Source organism: Drosophila grimshawi, unplaced genomic scaffold (assembly GCF_018153295.1).
Source record: "Drosophila grimshawi isolate 15287-2541.00 unplaced genomic scaffold, ASM1815329v1 contig_44, whole genome shotgun sequence".
In the NCBI taxonomy this organism is placed as follows: domain Eukaryota; kingdom Metazoa; phylum Arthropoda; class Insecta; order Diptera; family Drosophilidae; genus Drosophila; species Drosophila grimshawi.
Window position 1 is genome coordinate 20502712 of NW_025063240.1, and position 18840 is coordinate 20521551.

The 18840-nt window shown below is 38.9% G+C and overlaps 5 protein-coding genes across 9 annotated transcripts in view; 3 read left to right on the forward strand and 2 right to left on the reverse strand.

Annotated features, from left to right (window-relative positions):
* The window catches only part of LOC6557664 (neurobeachin-like protein 1), a 32306-nt gene extending 31536 nt beyond the window's left edge, over positions 1-770 (reverse strand). For both annotated transcript variants that reach the window (XM_032740658.2, XM_001983465.3), the window contains exon 1: positions 633-770. In XM_032740658.2, the coding sequence (XP_032596549.1) occupies positions 633-686 (54 nt within the window). In that variant the 5' untranslated portion in view covers positions 687-770. The remainder of the gene's footprint in view (positions 1-632) is intronic.
* A 1219-nt stretch (positions 771-1989) lies between these two features.
* On the reverse strand, positions 1990-5099 carry LOC6558434 (protein tipE). Its single transcript, XM_001983464.3, has 2 exons — positions 3552-5099; positions 1990-2962 (listed from the first exon to the last, which is right to left on the reverse strand). Exons 1-2 carry the CDS (start codon positions 4880-4882, stop codon positions 2899-2901), a joined length of 1395 nt encoding a protein of 464 aa, XP_001983500.1. The 5' UTR covers positions 4883-5099; the 3' UTR covers positions 1990-2898.
* A 3149-nt stretch (positions 5100-8248) lies between these two features.
* Positions 8249-14699, forward strand: LOC6558064. 3 transcript variants are annotated; one of them, XR_004365667.2, is made up of 3 exons: positions 11418-13296; positions 13366-13423; positions 13939-14699. XR_004365667.2 is itself a non-coding variant. In XM_001983462.3 (2 exons), exon 1 carries the CDS (start codon positions 11937-11939, stop codon positions 13284-13286), a length of 1350 nt encoding a protein of 449 aa, XP_001983498.1. In that variant the 5' UTR covers positions 11418-11936; the 3' UTR covers positions 13287-13296; positions 13939-14699. The 3 variants fall into 3 exon arrangements, 1 of the variants encoding a protein (XP_001983498.1); XR_004365668.2 differs by lacking the exons at positions 11418-13296; positions 13366-13423 and adding an exon at positions 8249-8624; XM_001983462.3 differs by lacking the exon at positions 13366-13423.
* LOC6558943 (V-type proton ATPase subunit e) lies at positions 9278-9877 on the forward strand. The gene has a single exon (XM_001983463.2). The coding sequence runs from the start codon at positions 9384-9386 to the stop codon at positions 9660-9662; it is 279 nt and encodes a 92-aa protein (XP_001983499.1). The 5' UTR covers positions 9278-9383; the 3' UTR covers positions 9663-9877.
* A 425-nt stretch (positions 14700-15124) lies between the features above and the next one.
* Positions 15125-18120, forward strand: LOC6558412 (protein tipE). 2 transcript variants are annotated; one of them, XM_001983461.3, is made up of 5 exons: positions 15125-15428; positions 15495-15690; positions 15797-15970; positions 16048-16284; positions 17599-18120. In XM_001983461.3, exons 1-5 carry the CDS (start codon positions 15176-15178, stop codon positions 17642-17644), a joined length of 906 nt encoding a protein of 301 aa, XP_001983497.1. In that variant the 5' UTR covers positions 15125-15175; the 3' UTR covers positions 17645-18120. The 2 variants fall into 2 exon arrangements, with proteins under 2 accessions (XP_001983497.1, XP_032599217.1); XM_032743326.2 differs by lacking the exon at positions 17599-18120 and adding an exon at positions 16742-17379.
* The last annotated feature ends 720 nt before the right edge of the window (positions 18121-18840 follow it).

Sequence of the window (18840 nt, forward strand, 5' to 3'; positions counted from 1 at the left end):
CAGTTCTGAAAGATAATATAATCTATAAAATGACTTGAAAGTATTTTGACATAGGGAAACTTTATAAATCTTTGGAATAAGTAATTTTGATGTATTTTTACTGCTTTTAAGAAAATACGACAAAAATATAATACAATAATAGAGTAAATTGCATTTGGTAAAACAAATAGAAAAAGCTTAATTATTTACTTTGTCAGTTGTTCTGGAAGGGTGTAACTCATATTTCATATGATGGGGGACTAAATTCTGTTTGTGTTCATATTTTTTAATCTAAGACACGTTTAACTTTTTATCTGATAAGCGCTTATCTAAGTTAATTAATTTATTTGGATTCGGATTGCCACATTGTGGAAGAGTCTAACACGAAACTAGTACGGATCACGCACGAAATCGAATGTGAATTCGTGTCACGAAGGAAAGGCGACCAACACAGCCTTGATTATATAACCGTAAACATCAACAAACAAAGCAGGAGACGCAATTACCGTTTTTTAGACAAGAGACAACATGTCTAGACAACATTTCAGGCGCTATCAAAATTGTTTCATTGCGATGATTAATGCGAAAAACACGTCACCGCCCCGCCCCTCTCCTTGTAAAACAATATAGCTGCTTATCTGGTTACCATATACCTTTGTTGTGTATTGCACCCAAAGATTGTAGATGTCTTTCTTGTTGTTGTCCATTTTGTTTTGTTAGCGTCTCAGCTTTGCAACAGCATTTGTTAAATTTTCACTTGAACCGCTGCCAAGAAATTTGTTTACAAGCGACAGAAGAAGCAGCAGCAAACAAAAGTTTGCCGAAAACAAAGAGAAACAAAACAATGTACCACGGCGATTAACAATTGAGCTGCTTTATTGATGCAGGTGCGCTCGCGATTTTTGGGGTAGAAAAAATGAGGCGAGCTCAGCACTTTAGTTAAGCACTATTATAAAATAACAACATTTGCCAATAGTAATTTTTTTCCATTGCACGGCGAATAGTTGCGGTCACAGCTGATAAGCAGCTGCTGTTCTAGGGTTGCCAACGGCTGTGCGGCGACTGGCAATCGGTTTGATGTCGCTGTTATCGGTATAATTGCAGAGCAGTTATGCGTTTCGGTGTTGCAAAACGTTGCAAGAAATTCAAATTTGGCAAGACTGTTTTTTTAAATAAATAAATTCGGTTTTTGTTTGTTTGTAGGCTGCTAAATGCGTATTTATTTCGAGATTTTTTTTTCGCTTGTTTGCTTCAATTCTAGTAGCATTTGTTTGTTGTTTGTTTTACATGATATTAGCTAGTAGTTGCGCTGTTGTTGTTTATTATGTTGTATTGTGTGATTCTTCTTTTTGTGGTGTTCCATGCAAATATCTTCATTGTTTGTTAAAAACCAAAACTATGTGTTATTTTTTTTGCTTTTGCTGCTTATCATTGATAGATTATTCGCAATAGGTGCAGTTTTACCGTTGCAAACGCTTCTATGCCTAATTTGAGAATATTCGCATCGATTTGTTTTTGTGTTTGGGTTTTTTGAGTATTTTTGTTTGCTTGCTTTTTTGAGTTTTTTTGGGCTTACTTTGATTTTTGGTATTTGGTTTTTGTTAATATAAAAAAGGAAATATTATATTTAGGTCTAAATTATTATGATTTTAATGCATAATTATTTAAAAGATTTAATTGAATAGCTTGAACCATTTTGTTTGTAGTACCTATAAATATCATTATCATTTATAATAATCTTAATAAAAATTAATATATAGAAGAAAAATCTTATGCCTCAGTTTCTTGTTAGTTAAAGCTGTGAGTTTTTATCCGCATGTATTAGAAGGATAACAATTTGTTGTATTATTATTATTATAATTATTATAATATATTGTTATCATTTATAATTATCATTTATAGCTATTATTTCAAATATACTTAGGCTCTTTCGACTTAATTTCTGTTATTTACTTTATCGCATAGTTTTATTTCTGTTTGTATTAAATTTTAATTTAGATTTATTATTAAATTAACATTGCTGCAGTTTTTAATCTTTTTTTGTAGCACAATATCTAAAAAAATCTTCAGCGCTTTAATTTTCCTCGACTTTTGTAAATAAGTTTTGCGCGTGTTTTATTTTTATTACGTTTTTTTTTTAATTTATTTTTTTTTAATATTTTTTGCATTGCGTTTTTTTCGAGACGTTCGCAGACGACTTCGATTGTTGCGAATAGAAAAATAATTCAAGTAAATATTTGTATATGTATGTGTATAAGTATTATAATTTGCTTTTAGGTATTGTTGTATATAGTACTTAATCTTGTTGTTGTTGTGGTTGTTTGTTTGTTGTTGTTTAGCTTCTTGTTATTGTATTTTGTACCAATTAAAGTAACACTCTCCTCGTGTGAAGCACAGCTGCATTCTGCGTCCTTTAGCATATATCATATATCATATATTTCATATTCATATCTTGTAGTATCTGTGAAATTACTAATGCATGATGAAGTACTGTAATTTGGAAATGTCATGTGTGTGTGTTTCTGTGTTTGTGTTAAGCTTAGTCGAAAATAACTTCGATCTATCAATATATATATATATATATATATATATATACATATATATTTTATGTGATTGGGTGTGAGTGATTTTTTGCCTATGTGGTGTGTGTTAATTCATAAGGTAAATATAGTTTAATCTATCATAGTTTTTAAGTGTCTCTAACAGCTCTGAAGGTATTCAGGTTCGGTTTGTCATCGATTGTTTTTAGGTAGAAATACTTGGGTTGCTCCGTTTTTCCTCGTTCTCTCTATATATCTTTCTCTCTCTCTTTGTAGATTCGGCGATTCCCGCTGCTGTTTAGGGCGCCTCCTCCTCCTCGAGCAGCGGCTCATTTTCCGAATCGGAATCGAACATTTTCCAGACCATGCGCCTGACGTTTCAGACTGCCGCCGTCGGCCCAGGTGGAGTTGAGATACTCGTCGTCATCGTCTTGCTCAAGTTTCTGCAAATCAGATTGAAAATAAGCCAAAACATAGATTAGAACATGTCTCAAAGTCACCTAGAAGATATATCTGAGGTAATTGAAAAGATCTCAAGTGGAAAAAGAGATAAGAACATATCAAAGAAAATATTCAAATTGGCAGCTCAGTTCAAGTAATTATTTTTATCGCTTGTAAATTGTCTTTGTTCTTTTTTTTCAGTATTTGCTCTCCTCTTATCTTAAGAGCACTTGAATACAAGAAAAGGCAAAGAGAGCACATAAGGTAGGTGGGTGAGGTCAAAAGGTGGGTCAATTTAATGGCTGAGCTTTATGTGAATGTGCTTAAACTGGATGAATATAAGAGTTCGGTATTTCTATATAAATATATAAAATACGTTTTTTTTTCAAACGCTCATATCTGTTAATATTAATATTTAAAATTATTATTATCCATACGGTGACGGTGACGGTGATGTATAGCTTTTTCGTTATTTATATATTTAAATATATATAATTGTAAATATCCAAAAATATTAAAAAGAAATGAAATTTGGTATTAATCTAGAGTTTAATCCGTGGAGAAGTAATCTTCAAACTCTCCGATTCTTACCCTTGAACGGAATTGGACGTGGAGAGTACGCCATTCTCCAACGAATCTCTGGACAATTCATCGGCCATTTGCACCTTGAGTTGATGGCCAAACGAATTGATTTCCGAATTGGGCGTCATTTGTGAGCCCGCCGGCGATTGGGCAATGTAATGGCCGGATGTGGTGATTGAGCCAGCACCTTGCGATATGCATCTGGTCATGCCGGGACCACCGTTGGGCAGGACACCGTCCAAACAGCTATCGTTTGTCGTAGAGTCCATGTTAACGATTTGACTGCCTGCAGCATTATCGGCTAGAACGGCACCATCGCTATCATCGACGGCATCGATATCATCGATGTCCATGTCTTCGGCGTTCTTGTCCAGCGGCGCCGTCTCCTCATCCTCATTGTAGATCTTAAAGTAAGCGTACGTCAAGTAGATCACCGAGATGATGAACGACGGAATGGGTATGGCCATGGAGTACACCAAATTGAGGGTGTTCTGCCAATAGTCCAGATCACTGATGACCAGACTGGGATCAACCTTGGAGTAGTAGCAGGGAAACTTGATGCCGATCTTCGTGTAACGCTTCAGCCAAATGGTGCAGTTCAGCATGGGCGGATAACCACAACCCTTCACATTGGGAAAGAGTCGGGCGCCCACATAAAAGTACGTGGAATTATCGCCCATAAGGCCCTCGTTCAGCTCTGAGATCTCATCGAAGGGTCGTCGCTCCCCATTGATGAGTGTGCCAACGGGACTCAATCCATTCGAATCCTCCGACTCCTCGATCAGATAGCCATTCGAGCCATCGGCATCACCAAAATTGAGCTGCTCGAAACGACCCGTTGCACCCATGGAGCCAATGGGCATACCACCATCCATGTCCAGATCGATGGTATTGCTGTCTCCCGGCCCGAGATTATCATACTCGTAATCGCGCAACGCACGCTCATAGCGATCCGTACGTTTTACGGGCGGAACAACACGTTCTGCTTCCTTCAGATTGATGTGATACTCCGTGAAGTTGAACTCATCCGTGAAATTGTACAAATTGAGGCGATAGTTGACGCGTATCTGGGTGCAGGTATAAATGTCCTTGGTGCAACCCTCACGGCACGACGACCACGAGCAGTTCTTTGCCCCGAAATAAATCTCTGTGTCGTAGGTCTCACACAGAGCCGGCACCTCCTCGAACTGCATGAAGATCGTGGTGAAGGCCGGCTCGATGACGAACGGGACGAGAAAGAGGAAGGCAAACAAGCTGAATGTGCCGAGGAGTATAAAGAAGGCAGTCGTATAGAAGAGCAGCTTCTCCTTGGCAGTGCGCTTATCCAACTCATCACCCATTTTGTTGTTGTTGTTGTTTCGATTGATCGATTAATCGATTACTGATTGTTGGTCTAATTTCCGGTTAAGACGGCGCAAGGTCTGGGCGGCAGCAAAAGTATTTCAAATTTTGTGGTGGAGCGGGGTGGTTAGAGGCAGAGCGAGTGAGTGTTAATTGTTCCTAATTATAATTGCCTTAATTATATATATATATATATGTTTAATGTATATATATAATGTATATATTTTATGCTATGTATATATATATCGGTGCACGCGTGGCGTTAATCAAGAATTGAGTATTGCAATTTGCTGCTTCTTCGCTTAGCTTTAGTACCGTTATAAGCTATTTGAATCGATAAACGATAAACGATAACTATTAGAGGAGTTTACAACTACGGTGCAAAGTTATATCACAGGGCGAGTCGAGTTACGAGTTGCTTTTGCTTTTTGCTTTTGCTTTTTGTTTGCTTTCTATTTGCTGATTCTGATTCCGTTTCTGTTTCGGTTTCTCTGAGTTGCTGCCTCTTCTCCGTTTCCATAATATCTCTCGTTTCAGGTTTCACCTTTCACAGCAGCTGTTCTTCTTGTTGTTGTTGTTGCCGCTGAGCAGGAGTTGTTCCATGCCTGTGGCAATTGTGCGTGGCCCTCGACGCAATTAGTCTAAATATAATCCAGGGATGCAGAGACGAAGACAGAGATGGAGATGGAGACAACTCAGTCATCATATGCATTTTAGTAGGCATCGAAAAATCTCGTGTCAACCTTTGCTAATTGCTTTATGTGTGTGTTGCTTTGTCCCAACGGAGATGTTTCGTCAGCAGGCAGCCAGCAGCCAGCAGCATCAACGTCGCCTCCTCCTCCTCCTTCTCGTTCTCCTCTTTGCCTTTGCTTGATTATTTTATGACTGCGGCAAAGAGGCGCATACGTGTGTGTCCTGTGTGCGTGTGTGATTGTTTGTGTATGTGTGTGTGTGTGCGAGGCCTGCCAATTCGCCCAATTTTAAGTAACGGCCTCTTCTTTCTCACTCTTTTTTGGCTGCTGCTTCTTGTTGTTGTTTATTGTTGTTTGTTAGCTTCTTCTTTGCTTTTTGTTGTTTAGTTTGTTTATTAAAAACGTGGACGGACACTAGTTTTGTTTTTGTTTTTTTGCTTTTTTGTTGTTCTTTTTACTCTTTGCACTTATTGTTCTTTTGCTCTCTGCTTTACAGCACTATTCGTGCAGCCACGTGCTGCGCTCAGCTGGAACACGGGAAATGGAATGGATTGATCACAAACTACCGTTAGACGACGCCATGTTTAAACATTCTTGTTAATTGCAGCTCGTTTAAAATTCATTTCTTTCTTCTGTCATTTTTTCTTTCTTTGTTTTTTGTTGAACGCAACTCGCGTGGTTTATTTATATTTATATGCGCCACGAGGACTCTTGTCGCTTATTATATATATATATATATATATTTCTTTTTTTATGTAACCTCGGACTATGTACATTTTAAGTGCTGTTTGCTTGGCTTGTTATTCTTGGCGGCACCATAAATGGGACCGGGGTGGAACGGGGGAAGGGGTATTGGTAGGAGCAGGGTTGCCGGAGTATTACGAAACGGATATATGCCGACGAGTAACAGCTGCATAGGCAGAAGAGGAGGAGGAGACAGAGGAGGAGAAGGAGTCGGGAGGGGAGAACTGGCGACAATGAGCTCACATGGGCGACAGAGTAATAAACTCCTTCTTCAGTGGAGTGCAGGCTAAACACAGGGTGTATAGGGTGAGGGGTCGTGTATAAAATGGGAGTCGCATGTAATTTTCAATTCAATTGGCACGCTTTACACTCTCTCATCGGGCACAAGGAACAACAACAAAAGTAGCAAAAGCAGAAGGAGAGAGAGGAGGCAAAAACGAAATAATGCGGCATAGGGGCACACAAAAAAGGGGTCTGTGAAGTGGGTATGGGGAGTGGGGTATGAGGTGTCAAGGGGGTGCCTTGACGACTTCTCGTGCTTTGCACGAAACGATTTTTCATTTGCCTTTTTTTGTGATTCAATGGAGCCAAACGGGGAAATATTTAAAAATGGTTTGGGGTGCTGGGGGCTGCTAAGGGGCGGTTGGGTTGGGGGGTGCTTGGCAAACACTTTAAATTTGATTCTGTTTTGTATTAAAACATGGGCAATATGACGTTGTTGTTGCTGTTGTTGTTGCTGGCAACACATTTAACTTCTCCGTCTCTCCCTCTCTCATTCTCTTTGACGGGTGGTCCTGTGACGTCGAGTTGCGTGCTAGCCACACACACACACACTCACACACATATCTATACAACTGTTATGTGTGTGTGTGTGTGTTTACTCAAGGTTCAGGTTACGATTACGCATTTTCAATCAGAAGACTTGCACAAAAAAAGTTTCAACAGCAACAACAAACAACAAAATTACTTGGCTCATTTTACAGTGTTAAACAATTCTTTTTTGTTATGACCTGATTGCGTACGGGTCAAAAGTTCAAAATATAAAAAAAATAAGAAGCTAAATCACAATATCCACATTTTGTCATTTTTCCGCTGGAGCCTAAACCGACCGACAAACAGGCGACGACAACTGCGACGGCAACGGCAACAAACGACGGTAACGGCGACGACGGCGGCAGCAGCGCTTAATGGCGAGCACACAAACGGAGCAGCCACACACACACACAAGCGCAGGCGACGACGCAACGCAACGCAAACGCAACGTAACGCAGCAACGTAACGCGAATGCGAACGACAACGACGACGGCTGAACTCTTCACCGAAAGGACTGCCACTGCCACTGGAGACGACGACGACGCTGCAGCTGCTAAAACCAGCTCCAGCAACGTGCGCAACGAGAGCTTTTGATTGATGCGCTAGCATTAAACAATAGGGCATATACGACAAGTACAAGTTGGAGCATGCACAACTCAGACAAAATTGGTAAGTTGTAGAAGACTGCTCGAACTTAGTGTGAATTGTGGTTTTATAAAAAACCAACTCTGTAAATAAATAAATTATATTTCTCAACTTGTCGCAAGTGTATTTTCATTAAGTAAAGCTCAATACCCAATGCAGTGCACACGCAAGTCGTTGACAGCTAACGAAAGCTTTCGCTCCCGTTGTGCTTTGGCTTTGACGCTGCCAGGCGAGAAAAGCTCCGAGCAACAGTGGCGGCCCCAATGGATGACGTAAAGCCAATCAGCGCATGCGTTCGCCACCCATTGAGCAGCTGCTCGACCGAGCTCTCTCCCACTCGCTCTCTCTCTCCCTCTCTCTGTGGCTTGCTCTCTCACTGTCTCTGTAGCAGAAGCTTCGCAGCATTTGGTGCTTGTGAGAAATGTCAGAATTTGGCGTAAACAGCAGGAAAATGTGAGCCGCGAGCCGTGCACGTCACATATTCATCTGTTTGGAATTTTCTCGGCTCGGGTACAAAAAAAAGAAAAGAAAAAGAGACAGGAAAGTAAAGGAAAATTGTAAAATCAAATCATTTGCTGCCTTATGTCCAACTGCGAATCAACTCGTCAAGTTAACAACTACAATCGCGTTAAATAACTTATTACAAAATAAAATAATAATAAAAAAAACGATTTTCCTCAAGTTTCAAAGACTGTGCCTGCATTTCCATTATGAAACGACGATGCATATACATGTGGGTGTAGTGATGTGCGTGTGTGTGTGTGTCGCATGTGTTTCAGTGTGTGTGTGTGCGCTAACGTAAATAAACCTCATCACTTCGCCAGTGGAACACCCACAATTTGTACATGTGAGTAGCAAACAACAAGCACCAAATTCAATTCAATTCAAATTTCCCCCAAAAAAAGGATAGACTTTCACTGCATTTTGACCTTCTTCTCTGAGTGTGCTGCAGCAAGCAGTACATTTTTTGTTGGAGAGAAAGTGTTGCCTACTTAACAGCGCATTCAAAATCACTCAAATCAACAATGTCAAGAAACCCAATAAAAAACCCCACTCGCCATTGATTATTCAATGGGTGTGCTGTGAAAGAATGTTCAGAAAAGTTATTATTGTTTTTCACAGGGCGTGTTTTTAATTATTAACAGCAAGCTTGCGTCAAGGTATTTTAATAGTATCTAAGGTCAGCTTAAATGTGATAAAATTATCTTAGTAGCTCAAACAGTTTGTTGACGTATTTGTAAATGTCAGCTATATAAATAGTTATCAAAATATCGTAAAGAAACAACTCATAAATATTTAAATGAAGTATCAATTAAGACCCATCAAAAAATAGCTATATTCGTGTAAATAAAATGTTGTTAAATAAATGATGCACTAAATTAAATTATAACACGTAAACTACAAAATAAATTTAAACTTCGCGCCTGCTATCGGAACAGCCAAGCAAGTTGGCAGCGCCAAAATTCTACGGCCAGAGTTGCTATTGCAGCGATACACATGCATATCGATATGCAACAACAATTATTAGTCAGGCAACAACAACAAAATAACAAAGACAACAAGTGAAATTATTAAAACTTTGTAACAATTGCACACAAATTGTGAAATGGGCGCCGCTATACTACCGATACTGTTCTTCACAGCCCTGTGGGCGGCCGTCGGCATTGGTGGACCAATGATAACGCCACGCGGCCCCCAACAGAAGCTCACCCAATGCATTCTGATGCTGACCGCTGTCTGCTGTTGGCTTTTTTGGCTCTGCTGCTATTTGACCCAAATGAATCCGTTGATTGGGCCACGACTCAGCAAACATGCAATAGCCATAATTGCCGATTCGTGGAACATGCCACTTAAGGAAAAAACATGGATTGAACCAGGACAATAAATATTTATATTAATTTGTATTAATCTCTATATTTTTGTAAAATCTCTTTTTGGGATTATATTTAACAAACTACCGATGGCAGTCGCATCGGCAGCAGCTGCCTGTTGTATACTGATAATATAGTGCAAATTTGTTAACAATAGCTGAAATATATATGTATATGTATTTATGTACTACTAAAAACCAATATAAAGTTGAACTTTGTAACAAGAAAAGCCGGCTTTATTAGGCAATTTGAAGATTGTCTGCTCTCACAGATTGGAGTCCATCTGCTGACAGCCTAATTTCATCGTGTTTTGCATAGTTTGGTAAAGAAAAAACATATAATTTGACCGATTATTCCTGTGGTAGCTGTAAGTTGTAGTGATCAAAATTTGGCAATAATTTCTCAAAATGTTGAAGGCATAATAGAAATAGTATAAGAACTCATCTTTCGACTGATTGTTCCTATGGATGCTGGGCTGTACTCAAATTTTAACTCAAAATTATTATTTCCAATATATAAGAGTTTAGCTTGAGAGATTAGTAAGTAAATCTTGATAAACAACAAAGGCCTTGACGCAATAACTCGTCTTTCACTTAACTGTTTTTATGAGAGCTAATTGTTTTAGTTGTTCGATCCGAATGGCTTCGATATATCTAAGGACAGCTCTCAGCAAATAGGCGGATATATTTAAAAAAGTTTAAGAACAGTCGGACAGACGCGGATGGCTACAAGACTAAGCTGGTGATGCTGATCAAGAATATATTTACTTTACTTATTCAATTGCAACTAATATACAAAAAATTAAATATTTATGGAAGAAGTCGTCACCAAACTTCACAACACGAAGTAAATTACCTTCTTTCTTAAGAGAACTTGATAAGATTTGCATTTGTATAATCGGTCGAATTCTGAGAACTTTGATTTTGTATATTTGAATTCTCAATACCTTCCCCACATGTACTCAAAGTAAGATAACAATTGCAGCTACAGATACGATGAGCGACAGCAGGTTTTTTATATCATCAAGTATATTTAACTTTTTAAATAAATTTACACATATTTTATATATGTCCAGAAAAATTGCTTTAGCATCCCCCAATATGTTTATTATTAAGCCATAAATTAAATGCAGAGGGAACTACGTCATCAAGCACGCCCACCCCCACTGGCCCCTGGATTGACCCTGTCCCTGGTGCCACCACACCAAACCAATAAAACAGAAATGTGGGGCGTGTGTGTGTTTTTGGGGGAGTGCACTTGCACTCTCCGGTCACGCGAAGCTTAATCAATGAAAGCAAAGAGTATATTTGTTTTTGGGCGGAGAGCGGGGAGAGAAGTATGTTTTTGCAAAACGTGAATGCGGAATTATTGATTTTGTAATGAAAATGCGCGCGCAGCGCTCTGATTTTGTGTCGAGAGCAAAAGCAGCAAGAGCAGCAGCAGCAGCAGCAGTTATAGTGGAGCTGGTAGGAGCTGGCAGGAGGAGCTGTTGTCGGCGGTCAGGAAGAAGCCGAGTCACACGAGTCGCACGATTGCACCAAAAATCAGCTCACAAAGAATTTCACGCTCGCAGTGCGAAAACTGTGCGAAGCCAGGAAGGCCAGCCAGGAGCAGCAGCAGCAGCAGCAGCCTTGGGCCCAACTACAACTACTATAAAAACGGCAACAACAACAGCAGCAGCAGCAGTGTGAAAAATATTAGCAACAAAAAACAACAAAAACAAAATCCCACTAAAAACATACAACTTATGCAAAAAAGCAATAATTAGCTGTTAAATAAATGTATAAGTTTTTTTTATTTGAAATTAAATCTGCTGTTAGCTTTTTTCAACTGCCAGCAGCTTGCACTGAAAGCTAAGAGTAAAAATCGAGTAGTTGGCTTCAACTTATAAAAAAATCAATAAGCGCAAAAGTGTCGCCAAAAAAATAAAAAAAAAACGTGCTCAGGCTGTGAAATTTGAAAGGAAATCTGGCAACAAAAAACAAGAAAAGAAAACGCACGAGGCGAGAATAAGTCCATAAGTTATATAACATACGACAATTGGCGTCTGTGTGTGTGTGTGGGTGGGTGTGTGAGTGTGTGTGTGTGTGTGGGTGAGTGTTTATGTGTGTGTGTGTGTGGGAGGCTCAATCGATAGACAAGCCACGATGATGATGAGGAACTGCTCCTAATTGGATTACAAGCGACGTGGCTTAGCAGAGAGACAAACGACAAGAAGTCTGATAAAGATTAGCAATTAAATAGCAAAAGAAGCTTTTACAGCCAGCTTTTACAACAACAGCAACAGCATGGGCAAGAAGAAGGTGCTCGTTGAGGATTTGGTTGTGCCGCCACAAGATACACGCATCTGTGGCACCATCTGCATATGCCAGATGACGCTGGTGCTCAGCTCCGTGGCATTGGTCTATCTAACTGTGGCCATTTATATGCCATCGACGCGTGCCTTTAAAAGTGGCATTGATCCCACGCCCGTCATGTGCACCACAACCCGTGCCCTCAACAAGGACAACTGCGAGTGGGGCAGCTGTGGTGAGTGGTGCCTGAGCAAGACATCCGGTGCGTGCATCCAAATCTACGTGAATCTACGCAGCAATGGCACCAATCTCACCTTTCAGAATTGCACGAATTCGGCGAATAAAACGTGCTACGGCATCGATCAGGATCGGGCGGATAAAGCCCGTTGCATCAACGACGAGTGCAAGAATCTAACGGGTACTTTCAACTGCACAGCCGGACAGTGTTTGAATATAACGGATGCCTTCGAGTGCGTCTTCCACAACAGTGACGCGCCCGTCAAGTGTTCGGGGCGACGTGGCAAAATCAATTGCATGGACATCAGTGGACTGTTCTCGTGCAGTCGCGGCACATGCCGCAAGATAAGGACACCCTACAATTGCGACAGACGCTGCGTGGATATACCAACCAGGAACAAGAATGTGGTGGTGCTGAGCGGCGATAAGGTGTATCTCTCCCAGTGTCAGAATGCCATCAATGCGGAAACGCTCGAGGAGGTGTGGAACGAATCGAGCGATAATGTTGCCATGACATCCTGTTATTATATTAAGAACACCTCGGATCGGGTGGATGCAGTGGACTGCATTAATGGTTCAACGCTGGAACATAATATGCTCAGTGATCTGACAAATTTCACATATCTGAGTCATTTGCATGTGTCGGTGGCGACACCGGTGCCAGAGATTGCACCACCCGATGTCGACTTGACCATTTCGAATGAGTCGAAGCTGATGATTAACTTGGAGGGTTGCGTTAATACCCTGATGGATGAGTGCAAGGAGTTCCTCAAGGACTTTGGACGTGATGGCAGTGATCATAATGCCCGGGCACGATTCCCCTGCTTCTATTCACCGTCCAAGAAGGATGTGGTGGTGGCCCGCTTCGATCTGGAGGTCACCTATCGCCAGTTTGTGTTCGCGTCGGTGGTGCCGTCGGTGCTGTTCGTGGTCTCCTGTTCGGTGCTGTTGCTCTGCCAGCGCACCGTCTATGTCGGCGACGATGCCAAGATGCGTTTCAAAGGATGCGTCGACACGGCGACCATTCTATCCAAGAACAACGTCGGCACACCAACCAACGGCGACATGGGCGCTGGCGGCGGTGGCGACGAGGTCATGGCCCTATGAGATCCGTCACGTAAGCTAACCACTCCCGCCCCCAAAAGAAAACAGACAAAACTCTCTCTCTTTCTCTCTCGTAAACTAGGGAATTACACTGTGCTACATACGTATTTTCAACTAACGATCAAAATAACTTTCCTTGGGTAAATCTAACGCAGGTCAAAGTTTACTTGGTAGCGTCCCCAAAATCCCAGGCATATTGTAATGCCTCTATATCTTGTGCTCAAGTAGTGCTCTTAGCAGGCACAGTGATCGCTCAAGATGTAGAACGTTCTGCACTCAGTAAAAAATCGCCTTGAATTCTAGAAAATTATCTTAATTTCTAATATAAGAAAACATTAAAAAACAAAACAAGTCACAAAAAAAGCTAATATAAGAATTGTTTCCTTATTAGATTTAGATATAGATAGATATTATATATATATTTTTATAGAACGTCCTTAATTTTTAAAATCTACTTTCTGAATAATAAGGTGATGAACCCGTGGCGCCGAAAGTGTAGCGAATTAAGGCGATTTTTTTTTTGCTGAGTGTAGCTTTCGAGCGAACACTGGAGCTAAACAAAGCTTAATTAGAGTTAGGAGCGAACTGTGTCAAATCTAGATTTATATTTATAACTAACTATAACTGTATGCCTTACATTGAATTTGTTTTGCAGGCATTCCTCTGCTCCAGGAAGACAGTCCGGTGCATCAGACTGGCGTCTTCGCTTTGCAGTAATGGAGTTGGGCATTGAAACCACTCGCAAACAACTCTTTGTAATCCTTCCATCGAACTTCTAAACAAGCGACCACACCACAACAACAAGACCACAACAACAACAAGAACAACAAACACCTGAGCGGCTTGCAAGGACACTCCTGAGCTAACAGCAATCACAGAAAAAAACTAAAAACAAAAAAAAACTAAAAACGAAATAATAATAATTATAATAATAATAATAATACGTCAACACTAAATGCGAGGCACGTGTATAAGAAATTCTCGAGATACGAACCGATCAGAAGACAATATTAGTATAATTTGTATATTTTTGGAATAAGGCTAAGTGCGCTAGGCCACTTACTGAGTGTAATTAGGAGTTTTAGGACGAGGAGTATGGACTTGGGGGCGATTAGCACAAAAGCGACAAATTGATTGAATTACTTGACTTAAAGTTAAAAACGCCATCAATAGAGAATATATATAATACTTGAATGCACTCACACGAAGCACGCGCACAACAACACACACACACACAACACATACACACACACACAAATACACGCACATCACACAGCAACAACATGGGAATTAGAATCAGCCCTTAGGAACAGTAATGGTCAAAACGGTTTGGGAGGGATGCGTGATCAAAAATAACTAAGAAGATACCAACAAAAATATATAAAGTCTCGCAAGAATTAGTTAACTCAAAACAAAAAAAAAAAACAAAAAACGAACAAACTTCAAGAACAAAATTAACAAACATCAATTTAGATAAAATTAATCAATACAAAAAAAAAAAAAAAAACTGCAATTTTAAAAAAGAAAAACGACATAAAATATAAAGACTTAGAACTAATGATTAAAACAAATTTCCATTTCGGCAACACGAATAACTAATAAAAACAAAAAGAGAACGGGCAAAACCATAAAACTAGGCTAAAGGGGGGGTTAAAGACGTAGAGAAGGGAGAGAGGAGAGCGGCGAAAGTTAAAAGTTGTTTATTGTTGTAGGCTTAGAGAGCAAAAGCAAAAGCGTTAGCGGTGTTCATTTTTAAGGCTTTTAGTGATAAACAAAAACAAAGAAAAAAAAAACAAAACAAAACAAAAATAACTGAAACAGAAACAGAAACTTTTTCCACACAAACACACACAACACACACACAGAAGAAATATATAAATAAATATTTGACAATGAAGAAGAGCTCAACACTGACGACGACAACGTCGATGCCGACGAGTCCAACGCTCTCGGCCCAAACGCTCTCCGCCAGCAAGATGAGCCTGAGCAGCAGCAGCAGCAGATCGGGTCGATCTTCCTCCTGCCAATCGCACGGGCCCATTCGTCCTGGCAGTGGCTGCGTGGACGCCATCAAAGCCAAGCGCGAGGAGATCGAAATGGATACCATACTCGAGAAGGCAAAATTCTACACCTCCGTGTGCCTTGGTAGGTGAATCTAGGATTAGCTAGGAGTATTTGGAATTTAATCAATTCATTTTTATTTTTGTTTAGGTACGACTGCCATACTGTCGGTGTTCACATTCCTCTTCCTGATACCCTTCGTTGTCGATCCCGCCATCTCAACAATCATTGCGGATTATGATCCGGTGCCGGTGACGTGCATCGTCATCGATCACATCTATGCGGAGGGCATCAAGAACTGCAGCTGGAGCTCCTGTCGCGAGGGCTGCACCTCATCACTCACAAAGTAAGTAGACTAATCCTTTACCAAATCATTAAATGAGATTCGTAATAAATCCATCACCAATCATTTAAATGAAATTACCAATAATCCCAATAATTCTGACCAACAGGTGCCATCAGTTGTTTGTCAACTATACGCGCATACCGTTTAGCGAATGGGAGCGCAATCCTCGAGACTTGGAGAGAGTCAACTGGGATGTTAGCTATACTAAGTTTCTCATCAATTCCGAGGGTTGTGGCTATCCGCCGACGACCAACTGCAGTGTCTTCGCCAGGCAATATGGGTAAGCCACAACTGAGCCACCCTATCCTTTAGATAGATGATACTAAAAATAAAACTTTCTCTTCTCTATCCATATAGCTTCTCTCACATTGGTGAGCCATTTCCCTGCTATTATAGTCGCGCATATCCAGAAGTTGTTATCGGACGTTATTCGTGGGAGAATAATCTGTATCATTTGGTGCTCTCGCTGATCATACCGAATGTGCTGTTTGCCATCTCGATTGGGGTGCTCAGCTATTGGTATTGTCCTTGCTGCGAGAAGGCGTGCAATAAATCTTCGCGCGTCTATGCCGAAAAGTTTCCAACCAAGGAAGAGTGAGTTATTCTAAGTCAAAGTCAAGCAAGCATATAGTTTTTATGTTCTCATCTAAACAAAAAGATACTCAACCTACCCCGTGTCTCCCCGCCCCTCTCTCGTAATGTAGTAGAACCCACCCACCCACACACACACACACATACACACACACACATACACACACACATATATATATATATTTATATATAATAACTATCCATTGTGCCTTGTATTGAGATTGTCAAAACTAATCGTTTAATCGTTAATCGTATATATTGTTAATCATATCGTTATCGATCGTAAATGTTATGCAATAATCATCCAAAGCGATATTGGCCTCCAAAAAAAAACAAATTCTATGAAATTAATTGTGAAACTCCTCGTTTTTTCAGTTTTCAGTATCATTTCTCCAACACACTCGAGACTTTTTTCATGCGTTTTTTCGTTTTTCTCTCTTTTTGAAAAACTTACTTTCAGGATCGTAAACTGCATGAAATGTAATACGGAAAAGTCGTTATCTTTGAATGTATTTTAAACAGTGCCTGAATTTTTGAGCCCCATTTTAAAGAGAGTAGGTTCAAATGCGAGCGATGGATTTAAACTTTGTTTCTAGAGATGTTAGTTCTAAGCCGACAAACAAACAAAAAGAACACCAATCAATTGATAAAATTCTATGTACTTAAATTCAGCACGCTCACAAAAAAACAACACAAAAAAGAAGAAAAAAAAACACCAAACAAATCGAAGCAAAGAATCGTTACTCTGAAGTGTCCTTAGCATATATATTCTCACGCATTATAGCCGATCTCAGCTTTAAGCTGCCATCATCTCGTAGAGCACCTCAAGAACTCAACGAGTTCCATTTGAGCTATCCAAACCAAGACTATTCTTATACAACTAATGAGCACAAAACTGATAGATATGCATATTATATACATATATACAACTATTTCGTATATTAGTCAACAACAAAATAATATAAATATATAGCTAGAAGTTCTTTGGTATTTTCAAGTACCATCTACAACAATTATGCACTTGTCCAAGGGAAATAAATATTATTATTCACTCAACATCGCTCAGTTCATATTTGACCAAAAAAAAAATATATATATATCCAACTTATATGGAATATAAAATAATATATCTAGCATGTTTAAAATTTATTCTATAGATTTTTAGCTTTGATTTTGCATGTTTTACTTTTAGAACTTTGGCATGTTTTCTATTATTGTAACTAGCGTATTATCTACAATCTATATATAATATATATATACTATATATATTGCTTTTATGTACTGGAATTAGAAACGAATTTCAATCAATTCTTTTAGCAAACTTCTGTGTCACAGTGACGAAGATGATGAAATGGAATACTAGCAAAAACCAATTAGTTAAAATAGCAAATTAACTTTGTAGTCTGTACCAACACACACACACACACACACACACACTGATACACTCTTACACAGATACACAGAACACATTTAGCTTATAATTATAATATATAGTATAATGAGAAGCCATCTGCCATTATTATATAGGACACATGTACTTCTAGGGGAGCATTGAGATTGACACAATTTTCCTGTTACAATCTATTCTCAATTATTAAATCATTGCAAATTTGCCATCATATTGTTATGCTATATATATATATATACACACACACACACTCACATATAAATATATAGAGCTTGAGTTTCAAATTTAAAGCTTTTTTGTTTTCGACTTTCGCTCGCTTTTAAACATATATCGATGCTCCGCCTATCCATGATATATATATATATATAGAGATCATTATATAAATCTCAATTTCTCTACATTTAAAAAACCAAAAAGAAAAAAATCTAACAAAAAATTGCTTGTTTTCAAAAAAAATTGTGATAGTAGTCATAAACAAAATATTAAGTAAAATTCGTAAAAAGAAAAAGAACAACGTGAATAAAATCAAATAATTGTATACCAAGGCATGCAATTTAACTGAAGCGTTTTGGACCAGAGATAATAAATTGGCTAAAACCCTTTCTGGTCCTAACGGTACATTTGGTCGTACTCAAAACTCTTTTGAAAACACACACACACATAGAAAAGCAGAACCAACAAATATATAACGCATTCACCACCAACAATAAGAAGAAAAAATACCAACCAACTCACACACAATTTCCATCATTTTGAAATAGTTTTAAAGATCTAATGTAAAAAATGAACATTTAATGGATTAATAATAATAATAACAAGTATATACAACGTATATGTATAATATACAATATAGATATATACATATATGAATAGCTTAATAGCAGAACCGATATAACGCACGTTGCTTATGAGAATTTTTTAAATCATACAAAACAAACCGAAAACAAAACTAACAAAATATTTGAATGCAAAAATGATTAAAAATTTTTTACTTAACGTGTCTTTATCAAAATAAACAAGTTTAACAAGCTAACGGCATAATTAATAAACAAATTACACTAAAAGAAAAAAAAAATCGAAGCAAAACAAAGAGAACAAAAAAAGAGCGTTTTATTTTTGTGTGTGTGCGAGAGAAAGGGAAACAGAGAAAG

What these genes read in the sequence shown, in the direction of transcription:
- LOC6558412 (XM_032743326.2), top strand. Translation starts at nt 15,176, where the DNA reads ATGAAGAAGAGCTCAACACTGACGACGACAACGTCGATGCCGACGAGT. An exon ending in GTCTTCGCCAGGCAATATGG is followed by an intron (nt 15,971 to 16,047) that starts GTAAGCCACAAC and finishes CTATCCATATAG; the next exon opens with CTTCTCTCACATTGGTGAGC. An exon ending in AAGTTTCCAACCAAGGAAGA is followed by an intron (nt 16,285 to 16,741) that starts GTGAGTTATTCT and finishes ACTTACTTTCAG; the next exon opens with GATCGTAAACTGCATGAAAT.
- LOC6558434 (XM_001983464.3), bottom strand. Translation starts at nt 4,882, where the DNA reads ATGGGTGATGAGTTGGATAAGCGCACTGCCAAGGAGAAGCTGCTCTTC. An exon ending in ACGTCCAATTCCGTTCAAGG is followed by an intron (nt 2,963 to 3,551) that starts GTAAGAATCGGA and finishes TCTGATTTGCAG; the next exon opens with AAACTTGAGCAAGACGATGA.
- LOC6558943 (XM_001983463.2), top strand. Translation starts at nt 9,384, where the DNA reads ATGGGCGCCGCTATACTACCGATACTGTTCTTCACAGCCCTGTGGGCG.
- LOC6558064 (XM_001983462.3), top strand. Translation starts at nt 11,937, where the DNA reads ATGGGCAAGAAGAAGGTGCTCGTTGAGGATTTGGTTGTGCCGCCACAA.